The sequence below is a fragment of the Camelus dromedarius genome, chromosome 23, assembly GCF_036321535.1.
Source record: "Camelus dromedarius isolate mCamDro1 chromosome 23, mCamDro1.pat, whole genome shotgun sequence".
In the NCBI taxonomy this organism is placed as follows: domain Eukaryota; kingdom Metazoa; phylum Chordata; class Mammalia; order Artiodactyla; family Camelidae; genus Camelus; species Camelus dromedarius.
Genome location: NC_087458.1, coordinates 16,829,491 through 16,842,461, shown reverse-complemented (window position 1 = coordinate 16,842,461; position 12,971 = coordinate 16,829,491). Strand labels below are relative to the sequence as shown.

The 12,971-nt window shown below is 35.4% G+C and overlaps 1 protein-coding gene across 4 annotated transcripts in view; it reads left to right on the top strand.

Annotated features, from left to right (window-relative positions):
* The window catches only part of NME7 (NME/NM23 family member 7), a 171,904-nt gene that overhangs the window by 90,208 nt on the left and 68,725 nt on the right, over positions 1-12,971 (top strand). For all 4 annotated transcript variants that reach the window (XM_010984472.3, XM_010984471.3, XM_010984474.3 and 1 more), the window contains exon 10: positions 6,190-6,291. In XM_010984472.3, the coding sequence (XP_010982774.1) occupies positions 6,190-6,291 (102 nt within the window). The remainder of the gene's footprint in view (positions 1-6,189; positions 6,292-12,971) is intronic.

Sequence of the window (12,971 nt, the reverse complement as noted above, 5' to 3'; positions counted from 1 at the left end):
TGGTCGTGATTCTGCTGATTGCCAGCTGATCATACCAATAACTGAGGCATCCTAGCGCTCAGAGCCACTGGATCAGTTTGAGAAATATATTATTTCATTTTGAAACAAAAATATATAGGAATCCAAAAAAACACTTTGCTGAGATATTGACACATTTTGATACTATCTATGAAGATTATAATATTCTTAGGGAACAAGACTGTCCAAAATGCAATGGTTCTTAACATGATAACTTCACAGCTGTACCTAATGTCTACTGTAATGATACAAATGCAGATAGAATCATCTGAAAATGTGACTGAGACTGAAGAAATAATGAGTTAAAGGGAGTTGTTTGGTGGGCAGTGAAATGCATTCTTGAAAACAAGAGTATATTCAAAAAAGTTAAATATTGTCCCTTAAAATAACACATAATAGATATTTAATCTAAGTTAATTTCTTTCCCCTTTTATCAAATTAGATACATTTGTGCTGGTGGCCTGTCTCATCACCCATGTTGTTTTGTAGAGAGTTTTGGCTTTTCTTTTTGCATAAAATTCACTATTCCTGACAGTAAGAATAGATTCCCCTTTCCTCGCTTCTCTATTCCCTTTCCTTTCAGCCTACTTTAACCAAGGAAAAATGCGCTGGTCCAAGAACTGGCCTGAGCCTTTGTGTTATCTAGCCCTACATAGTAAAGACCGATAACAAAATAATATATTTTGCATTCAGCATACTGGTAGTGTTCTGCCCTAGTTTAGAGGAACTGGAGTGTTTTTGTTTTTGTTATAGCTTATGGAACTTTAATCTCATCAGCCTCTTCATTTTAGAAGAGGCTTCATTTTTTTGCCTTTTCTTTTATTAAATGAAAGAAATTTTAAAATGTGTTCTTATCTTAACATCATTTATTCATCCAGTGACAACTATTTTTCATTTCCAAAATTTTTCTTTTGCACATTTTCCTTCTTTTATTCGGTTGACTTTAACAAAATTACGGTTGAAAGTAACTACCTTTGTTAACGCACATTATCTTAGTTTTATTGTATGTAAGATAAAGAGACTGATGGTGACCTATCCCACAGTAGCCTTGATCCTCAGTTATATTCTCATACTATGTCAGGTAGTGTTGAATTTGGTAAGAAATGGTAGTTGAGCGCACTAATGTTTTATGTACATATCTGAGGGGGCCATATTTCCCTTTGGAAAATAACTTAAGGAAAAAACTTCATCTTTTTTTCCAGTTATTTTTTATTGAGGTAACATTGGTTTATAACATAAATTTCACGTATACAATATTCTATTTCTGACTTTTAATGTCTCCTATAGTATGCTTTCAAAATACTATACATGCACTTTTTAGTGTCTCTCAGGATTTTTTTGATCTTGAGATTCTGGAGGTAAAGATAAAAATATCACTGGGTAGATGTGTCATTTCCCCTAAGATACCGAGAATTTGAATGACAATAGCAGTATCATACTTTAATGTCAGGACAGCCCAGAATGATTGGTACTGATGTTCTTGCTTCTGTTTAATCGTCTCAGTAAGATATTCTCTATAACTACTATTTAAATCTTATAATTGTAGTAAAAGAACCTACTCAGGATAAAGAACAGATAGCCTGGGAGGGAAAAAAACTATCTTACTTCAGAGTAATTAGTCTCATGAGTAATTTTTAATAATGCGTATGATTTTTTATTCAGCTTCAAGTGACTTACTCAGCTTAAAACAATATTTCAAATTATTATTGGTTTGTAGCTGTCTGTTAATGGGAGAATGCACTGTATACATAAACCAGAATATATCAACATCCAGGTATCTTTATGAGATGATACTGTATTTATATGACATAAAATTTTACTTAAGCCCCCCAAAAAGACAATTTTCTTGGAAATTTTCCCCAAAGAGAAGGAAGAGTGTTTTTATCCCAGTAATATTTTGCTGAAGTAAATAATATTCTTATGGTATATAATGTGTGATTCTTTTAAAGTTCTCTTCTCATGATTCTGACTGATGGTCTGTATTCATGCAAATATGTATGTATGTGATATCTTTCGTTGGGTAATTTGGGGTGGCAAGAACCAGATATAGCAAATCTTGGGTCTCACTTGCTGTTGTGGTTGTATTTGCTGCTGGTCCTCTTATTTCTCATGACAATTAATATTCAAGACTTAAGTTTTATGTTCAAGGAGGAGATAACATTTTTAAATGCTGCCTACCATTAGATGCCTCTCAATTTGAGGGGCTTTATATAATTCTATACAGTAGGCCCTGTGAAAATAATCTCAAGAGGCAACATGGTCTAAAGGGACAAGAATAGGTGATCTAATGGCTTAGTCTGGCTCTCAGTACAACACTTTACCCTCTTTGATTCTTATTTATGAAAGAAATGATAATATATATAAGGTCATATTAGTGGTTCCATCCATTTTATTATTCAGGACTTGAAGGTGTCTTGCTGTCAGGGTGTGAAGTGACTGTAGAATGTGTAGTGTGAAATGGTGCAGCCTCACTGACACTGTTGTACCAGATCCTGTATTACAATTCTACTCTAGTTCCAGGTTTGCCCACGTTACTTGCTTCAAATGGTAGAGTTTTCCTATCTCCCAAAATGCATTGCAACCAACTTACAACTTCCTTCCCTTTTTTGTTTGTGAAGTCAGATTCTGGGTTCAGATCCCCAACCCACCAGTGTGTGACAGTGGAAGTTCTTTACCTTCTTTAAGCCTGCATTTACCCATATATAAAATGGAAAAATACTATGGCTTTATGAGATTGTTGTGGTCATTAAATGAAATAAATCATGTAAAGCAGTCTCACATACTGAAAGTACTCAATACATAATAGCTATTGTTGTTCTTCTTCTTATTGTTATATATAACATAATTCTTTATAGTAGATTTTGTCTTGATGGTTTATAGTAGATTCCATCTTGATCGTTTACACTTAAATTTGCTGCTTCACCATTTGCAATCATCAGAAGGTAAAAATTTCCTATCACATAGCATTATCATGATCCAATTTTTTTACCATACGTACATTGAGTATCTACCTTGGTCAGACAGCATCTTGGATACCAGGGAGACAGAAATGAACAGAAAAAGCACACTCTCGCACTCATGGAGCTTATGTTCTGGTGAGGATAGACACTAAATCAAGCATGCCATCACAACTACCTAAGGACAGCAGTCAAAGGGCCATTTAGGAAGGAAACAAGTGCCTTTTTGTTTTGACAATATTTTACTTAAGTAAAAACCTAGGTGACTTGAGAATTCTATTGAGTCTATTTTTTAAGGAACACTTTATGACTCTGATGGAATTCTTTTTTCAACATTTTTCTTCCCTTTTTGTGCATTTTGTGCAGCCGTCTGTTTATAATTTGAATGGCATTTGTTATTAACACAGAGAGAAATACATAAATGAAAGAAAGGCAATCAAAATTCACTCTTCTCTTTTTGGATAATATGCTCATGCCACCTTCTGCCCCACTGAGAACTTGGCTCCTGACATTTATGCGTAGGCAATACTTCAATGTCATGACACAGAAAATCTGACTCAGCGTAGTTATCCATAAAAGTCAATTTCACCAGACCTTTGTGAAATAGTGAAGTGACTTCAGGGACATGCATTTAGGGATTTTAATGAGTAGGGTTCTCTGTACCATATTAATTATGAAGTCCTCTCCCTCCTCTTTTTAACTTCTGGCATTTCTAGTAGGTGTGATGACTGAGTTAGAAATTGAATTTAAGTATTGTTCTGTAATAAATTACCTTTATTTTAATTTACTTTGTCCTTGTGCGTTATAAACCCTCCAGAGTCATTGAAATGGTTTACATGGGCCTACATCATCTCTTAACTGCTTTCCTGTGGTCTCAGTCAGCTCCTGATAGCATGACTCCGATACTGATCTCCATACACCTCAATTGCACTTCTTCCTCCAGCTCTTTATATTTATTTTCACTTCTACCCGAAGTGTTCCATTCACCGAATGTTTCAGACACTGTGAAAGGCACTTTTCTTTGACTGTGTTTTTCATTGTACCACTTCACATAGAGAGTTAAGGACCTTAAAACAGTATACTTGCATTTCTCCCCTCTTATTCTGTGCTGTTATCATACATTTTACAACTATATATATATATATATATATATATAAACTTTACCATACATTTTTAATATTTTTGCTTTAAATAATCAATTACATTTTTCTTTTTTAGTTACTGTGAAATAGTTTTATACTTACCCACATGTTTATTATTGTTTTGTGTAAATCTGTATTTTTGTCTGGCATTATTTTTCTTCTGTCTGAAGAACTTCAACATTTCCTATGGCACAGGGCTGGTGGTAGTGAATTCCCTCAGATTTTGTTTGTCTGAAAAAGTCCTTTTTTAAAAAAAGTTGAGAGATAGTTGATTTACAATATTATATTAGTTTCAGGTGTACCATACAGTGATTAAATAATTTTGTAGATTACACGCCATTATTACAAAATAATGGCTGTATTTCCCTGTGCTGTACAATATATCCTTGTTGCTTATTTATTTTATGTGTAGTACTTTCCATCTCTTATTCCTCTACCCCTATCTTGTCTCTACCCCTATCCCTTCTCCCCACAGGTAACCACTAGTCTGTTCTGAGTATGTTTCTGTTTTGTTATATACATTTGTTTTATTTTTTAGATTCCACATATACGTGATAACAGAGTATTTGTCTTTCTGTTTCTGACTTATTTCACTAAGCATAATACCCTTTAAGTAAGTCCATCTTCATTGCTGCAAATGGCAGAATTTCATTCTTTATTATGACTGAGCAGTATTCTGTTGTATGTATATACCACATCTTCTTTATCCATTCATCTGTTGTTGGACACTTAGATTGCTTCCATATCTTGGCTATTGAAAATAATGCTGCTATGGGGGTGCATGTATCTTTTTGAATTCTGGTTTTCATTTCCTTCAGATATATACCCAGCAGTGGAATTGCTGGATCATATGGTAGCTCTATTTTTAGCTTTTTGAGGAACCTCCATACTGTCTTCCATAGTGGCTGTACCAATTTACATTCTCACTAACAGTATACTAGAGTTCCCTTTTCTCCATATCCTCACCAACATTTGTTATTTGTAGACTTTTTGATAACTTTGTTCTGGCACTTAGCCAAGTTACGTAGGATCAATTTGATCCTTCTGAGACTTACTTTTAAGCTTTTATAGGCTGAGTACAGAGCGTTCCTTATCTAAGGCTAGTTTAGGCCAGTTTCTATGGTGCAGCACCTTTCTGAGGACCACTTGATTCCCTGTGCTTTATATGAGAGCTTTCCACTCTGGCTGATAGAAGCTCAAACTCTTTTAGCCTTATGCTATCTTTGTGAATTGTTTTATTTACTGCTTTCTGGTAGTTATTTTCTGAGTCTTGGGTTGTATCCTCTACACATACACAGACTCTTAGTCAAAAACTCAAGTGAATGTCTCTCAGATCCCTGTAGCTTACTATCCTATAGCTCTCCGACCTCCTCTCCTTCTCGCCTACAATTCTGGCCTCATTGGCCTTCCTAAGCCCCAGGCTTTGTCTCTTCTACTCATTGAGAATGTTGGGCCCTTCTGTGTTCCTTCTACCTGTCTGCCTGTCTGGAAGCCTTCAGGCAGTAAGATGGGGGCAAGTATACAGCTTATCTCATTTGTTTTCCTTCTCTCGGGAACCACAGTACTGTGCTGTCATCCAGTGTCTGAAAACTGTTGTTTCACATATATCGTTTGTAGTTTCTAGATGTTTAATGTGAGAGAATAAATCTGGTTCCTGTTATTCCTCATTGCTGGAACTCATTATGATTTTTATAAGTTTCTTTGGGAGAAACACTTTGAAATTTATACCTTTAGAAACGTTCATTTGACAGAACTGTGTTCAAGGGGAGAGAGCCTTTTGAAAGGAAGATGTACTGGAACGTAATTTTAAATAGTGAAATTGTCAAGTGGTAAAGCATTAAATTAAAAGTAGTAGTGGTAGGAATGGAGACAAGGGAACATATCTGAAATATATTTTTGCAGGAAAAATGGACAAAATGTGGGAACTGCTTGGCATGAAGCATATGGGTGGAGAAAAAGTTAAAGATAACTTTAACATTTTGAGTTTAGTGGAATACTGATGCAATTAGGAGGACTTAAAGATTATTAAATTCTACTAATTTGTTAATATTATTTTATATTAAATATTATAGGAAATGGTGACAGAAATGTATTCTGGCCCTTGTGTAGCAATGGAGATTCAACAAAATAATTCTACAATGACATTTCGAGAATTCTGTGGACCTGCTGATCCTGTAAGTTACTGTTTAAAATATTAATCAAGTTTGTTTCATCCATTAACTAAATAACAGGTTTTTGATAGTTTTAGTTTGTTCTTTAAAAGAAATGCAAAAGTGAATATTATAAACACAAATTTTTATTCAAAATAGCTTTTTACATAATTTATTTCTTATTTAGTATTCCCCAAAAAGTAAATTTTAGCCTAGTGACAATATAGAATGGGCACCCACATTTACTGTGGCATTTTCTTTTATTGCTTCTTCTTGCTAAACTATATAGGTAAGTAAATTTATTAAGCTCTGTGGCAGAAATTCTCTGAAGTATCAATTATCCTTTGACATAGGGAGGCCATAAATAAAGCTCTCAGGGTGAGGAGTGTTGATATGGTAGCTTCATACCAGATATGTAAATAAATGTGAGCAGTGGGACTTAGCTGTTCTCTAGTGTGCCTTTCAGTTTGCTTTGGGTTTTCTTTACATGGACGTTTGATGGGGGTGGGGGTCGGGGGGTACGATGGGGGGGTGGTGTTGAAAAGCAGAAGTAACATTTGAATACATGTGCAAAAGCTCCATGCAAACGTTCTAAATTGCATAGGATTATAGGAAGTATTACTGATTTTAAACCCTAACAATAATTGAAATTTGCTCTTTTATTTCACTATCACTTGTAGAGTCTGACGGAGAACAGCCAATTCAATTCAATTTAATTTAGACAGCATTTGTTGAGTTCCTTTAAAAGTAGGATAATAAATTAGCAGCATGTATTAAGAAGCCAAGTTGTGTGAATGTTGCTAGATTAAGCCCTGCAGGGGAGAACAGTACACCTGTTCTCAACGACCGAAAAACGCACACATATAGGTCTTTCCAGACACTCACAGAGCAACTTACCAATAGGGACTAAAACATTGTTAGGTTAGGTAAAATACAAATGTTGAAGGGTTATTTATTAAAGGAACAATTAATATTACCTGAAAGTAATTAAGGAATCTTTGTTAGAGGAGGAGAGATGTAAACAGATTTTAAAGATGAATCAAGGCACAAAGAAGAGGGAAAGCTCTAGTATGTACAAAGGTAACAGTGAAGAAATTTGCAAATTAACTGTGGTGTACAGTAAGAATATATGCTTCTCTTCAATGGGAAATGCATACCTGGAAGCACAATGAAATATATTTTCTTAGAGGAAATAAAGTGAGGATACCTGCAGAGATGAGTGTGGGATGCATAGCCTTAAAAGCAGGCTGAAGAATTGTGGATTCTGTGTAATTAGAATTCTGCGTAGTAGGAAATAAGAATTCCTTATATGTAGTTTAATTTGGGGTATGCTAAATTATTTCTTTGATGCAACTAGGGCAAAATAAATTGGAAGCGATTAAAGGCAGGGGCTCTAGAAATGGAAAGGAGCAGATGTGATGACATCAGTAAAGAAAATCAACAGAACCTACTTTGTATCTTCTCAGGGAGAAAGAAGAAAAGAAATAAGTAATATGTGTGGTTGTGAGAGAGTGATTCTGCTTTAGAGGACATGAGGAGAATGTGGTGGCGATGTTAAATGTTTATTGAATATCAATCAAAATATTAGGAAGGAGTACTTTTTGGCTAGATAAATAAGCAGAACTCAGTGTTTACCGTTTTTAATTTTTTGATTTCTGTTTGATGGCCAAGAGGGGTTTTTGTTCATTTTTTTTTTTAAGATAATTATTGTGGGTAATCAGCTGACCAAAGAGAGGTAAAGAGAGAAAAACTAAGACGAAAAAGGGATGAGATGAGTTTGTTCTTTCTTTTATTCATTTAATAAATATTTATTGAATCTGCACTGGTATTTGTGTATATAAAGATAGAAGTCTTAAAGAGCTTATAGTTTGAGTGGACACAAAAAATAGTTAATTTCTATGTGTTGTGGCAAATGCATTGTGAGATGTTTGTACTGTGTACTGTGGGAGCCCAGAATTACAGCACTTAGCTTAGTCTGGGGATGGATAATGGGGTCAGCGGAGACTTCCTGAAGAACATTACGTCTGAGCTGAATTGTGAGGATTGAGTAAGTGAACTTAGCTAAGTGAATAAGATGGGAAATGATATGATTAAACTTATGGGTGCATTACAGCATCACTTTTGGTCTCTAGCAAGTTCTTTATTATTACTGTTGCTAAAGCACAGGGCTGTGAATGACACAGATGAGATCATTGGGGAGGAGTTGGGGAGTGAGCAGGTAAGTAATCATAGAAGGAAGAGTCCTGACAATAAAAACTTGCTGATTCCCTTTCTTTCTAGATATTAATTCAATGAACATTTATGGAGTAAATAATACTATTTATTATAGTATTATACTATAGTAAATAACACGATTTATTATAGTATAGTATAACATGGGCTCATTGCTTGGTCCCATAACTTGGTCATAATAAAGATGATAAGAAAAAGGTATCTTTCCTAAAGGAGCACATAATCTATGGGAGCTTAATTTGGAAGCTCTTTCAGGGTCCCAAGTCTTGCATCATTAAGCATAGTAGGAGTTACTCCACTATGTATTTTTTAAGCTTTAGTTGTTTATGAGCCCCTTATTGCATTATGCAAAGTTGCACCACAGGGATTTTAAAATTTGGTACTAATTGAACATATAAACTGTTAACAGTGGCTATCTTTGGGTGGTAAGATTATGATAATGTTAAATTCTATTGTCCTATGTTTTTATAAATTTTCTTTAAAGTGCTTATATTACTTTTATAATAAGAAGAATAGTTTTTATTTTATTATAAAATCTGCAAGTGAATGAACTTTTAAATGAAGAGTTGGGGCTCATTTGGGAATGATTCTCCTCTTGAATCTCAGGATCCTGAATTTTTTTTTTTAAATTGAAGTATAGTTGATCTACAGTGTTGTTAGTATCTGGTGTGCAGCATAGGGATTCAGTTATATATACATTCTTTTTCATATTCTCTTTCATTATAGGCTATTTCAAAGTATTGAGTATAGTTCCCCATGCTATACAGTAAGACCTTGTTGTTTATCTGTTCTGTAAATAGTGGTTTGTATCTGCTAATCCCAAACTCCTGATTTATCCCCCCTCCTTCCCCTTAAGTAAGCATAAGTTTGTTTTCCAAGTCTATGAGTCTCTGTTTTGTTAAGTTCATTTGTGTCATTTTCTTAGATTCCACATGTAAGTGCTATCATATATTTGTCTCTGTCTGATTTACTTAGTATGAAATCTCTAGGTCCATCCATGTTGCTGCAAATTGCATTATTTCATTCTTTTTTATGGCTGAGTAGTATTCCATTGTATAAATGGAACTAAGATTTAACTATTCATATTCATTTAAAAAGAATTTTTAAATGAATGTTGTATAAAAGTTGAGAAGTACAATTAAACTGCTTCCACCCACCTCTAGAGACAGATAGTTAGCTTCAATTTTAAAGCTAGGAATTAGTCAATGTTTGAAATCAACTTTATTTGCTTTATAAGTTACCCTTTCACTGGAATTTATTTACAGGTAGGGATATTAAGTAGAGGCCCATTTCCTAAAGCAACAAATGGAATTGAAAGTTAAATGTAGAGTTTGGAACTGAAATGCAAGTAAGTGCTTAAAGTTGATGACTTATGAAAATCTTTCATAAAGAATGACAATCAAAATGATGGGAAAATAAGGAAAAAACTATCTCAGAAGATCTTCCTGACCTTTCTTACATCAAGTTTCTGTAGCTTCATCATGTGGATATTGAAACATGTTTCAGAAAGGGAGATTTAGAGTAAATGTTACCTTGTTCATTTCACCTGTCATTCTTTATTCAGCAGTCCAAGCATGTACTGAAGACTTGTCATGAATCCAATGTCATGCTTATCTCTTGGGGACTCAAAGATGTTTTCTACACAGTTAGGACCCTCAAGGAGCTCTCAGTCTAATGGGAGAGTCAGACAAGTTTCAACCAGATATGCTAAAGCCTATCTTAGAGAAAACTACAGGATGCTAAGGACATACATTGAGTATATAACTCAGTCAGTGTTGGGTAGAGAGGACGTGGGATGGGGGCCCAAAGAAGAGGTTATTCAGGAAAGGCTTCCCTAAGGAAATGATGGCTGGCGCTATAATTTAAGATAGTAACATTTGCCTAGTCAAAGAAGAGGTTCTGTTTAGCACAGTAGTGTGAGAGAGCATGGTTTGAGCTGGCTTCTAATGGGAGATCAATGCTCCTCCCATCTGCCTTCACTGTTACTTCCCTCAGAAAAGTCTGGATCCTGGGAGAGAAACTACACTTATTCTTTTTAACTAAGTCTTTGAAATCTTGCATTCATCTTATACTTAGAGCACATCTCAATTTGAACTAACCACATATCAACTACTTAATAGCCACTTGTAGCTAGTGGCTACCATACTGGACCGTGCAGATCTAGGCTGTTCCAGCAGACCTTACTTATGAATATAGAGCCTTTCCCCATAGTCTAGCTGAAATTATTGGAGTGCTACACTAGGTAAATAATACAAGGAATAAAGTATTATAATGCTTAGTTTGAATTCCTTTGTGCATATTTCTGTCAGGTACTCTAGAGAGAATTAGCCTAAGTCTTTGGCCGGAATATCTTTAATCTGTTTTATGCGAAATTCTTACTGCATGTTTCACTGGACCATGCAGTGAGGGGTAGGCAAGGGCCAGATTAGAAAAGGGTTTATAAATTGTGCTAAAGAGTTGGGATTAATTCCAAAGGTTGAAGGGTGGGAAGTGGTGTGGGGTTAGTGAGTTTTCAGCAAGGCAATTAAGTGACCATTTTTGCATTTTAGAGAAGTTAATATGATGATTGTCTGGAGGACTGGTCATAGGGCAGCTTGATTAGAAGCAAAGAGAAGGTCCTTGTTGACCTGAAACAAATAGACTGCCAGATAGTTCTCTAGTAAAGATGGATTTATTCAGGATCAGAGGATTGTAATTTGGAGACTGCAACTTTGGTGAGCTATGTGCTAGTCCCCATGAGGCAAAGGGAAAAGAACACTTTTATAGAGAGGAAAAGGAAGCTTGGGAGGGCTATAGTAAACAGAGTGCATGGCTTTTCATCAACTGAATCCTTGCCAAGAAAGGAGTCTTTCTACCTTTTGGGCTCTGCTATCTTCACAGGGCATGAGAGCTCCCTCTTCTGGTCTCCTAACTATTTATTTAATTGAGGTTTCCATTTATTTATTTATTTTTCTTTTTACATCATATAAACATGTGGATAAGAAGTGATGAAAGGCTAAACTAAGGTAGTGGGAGGGTAGATTAAGAAGAGAGAGCAGGTTAAAAAGATGTTAAGGAAGGTTATAGAATCTTCAGTTCTTGGTGATCAGCTGAGTGTGGCATAAGGAGAAGTATCAGGGATGACTCCCAGCTCTTTAAAAAATTTTTATCTTAGGCAGCTTGGATAATAAGTGGTAAGTAATGCCATTAATTAAACTAGGGGATACGGGAGGAGAAACCAATTTGAGAGGAAATGTGGAATTCCATTTTGGTACAAACTGACTTTGGAGTGAAGAGTAGAATTTGAAAAGTATCCAGCTTAGCATAATTGGAAGCCTGATGGAAATGGTCAAAGTAATTTCAGTGGAATAGTGAGGACAAAAGCCAGGCTGTAAATGTGTTGAGGGATGAATGAAAGATTTTGAAAAAACGTGGTATATTCAGTTTATTCATACAACAAATATTGTTATTTTAGAGGCATTGGAATGTACATTAGGAATCCACTCATAAATAAGACAGCATCTGCTCTCAAGCAGTTTTCGGTGTGGGTTGGGGAAGCAACAAATAAACCAGATGTTTTAAAAGTATGAACGGCTAAGATAGTCACTGTATGGCACTGTGAAAGCACACAGAAGCGTCATTGACCCCTCAGGGGTTAGAACTGCTCTTTCAGTGAACTTGGGGTAGAAGGGCAGAGAGAGTGCTGGGAGGGCTAGACATAAGACTGAGTCATTTTTACATAGTTTTCTTCTGTTAAAAGGTTAGCGTCCACATTGTATCGTGTAGAGTACACGCAGAAAACTTACCCCTCGTCTAGCTGAGTCGGAGACTGGAAGAAGGAAAATCATTTCAACCTCATGTTTGTGGAGCTATCCAGCTTCTTCTTGCTTGCAAGTTAGAGATATGTGAAGGGGCGCAGGGGCCACAGTTAATAAAGGGCTGCAGTAGAGGAAGGGGTCTCCTCTCAGCCCTGAACACAGGCTGTGGGAGCTACTCGTGTCTACGGATGTGTTGTCCAGTACAGTACCCAACAACTAGCCATGTGTAGCTATTTACATTTAAATTAATTACAAGTAGGTAAAGTTAAGATTTTAATTCCTCAGTCACTACCACATTTCAAGTGCTTAATAACCACATGTGGCTAAGGGCTACCGTACTGGATAGAACAGACAATAGAACATTTCTTTTGTCTCAGAAAGTTCTGTTAGACTCCACCGATATAGAGAACTTGCTTTGTTCCTGTAGTCTAAGGAATTTTTTAAATCTGAGGAATTTGTTACTACTTTATCTTTTAAGCCTTCTAGGATTTTTTTTTTTTTTTGCTAGTTCCTATGGTTTTAAAAATTCTGTAATTATTTTTAGCTGTATATTGTTTTCAGCTTACTTTGGGCTGCTATTTTATTACTATTTCATAACTTAATTTTTTTATTTATAGCTTTTAACCATTTTTGTGTCTTTTATATCATTTTCATTCGCATTTCTTGTAGTTGACC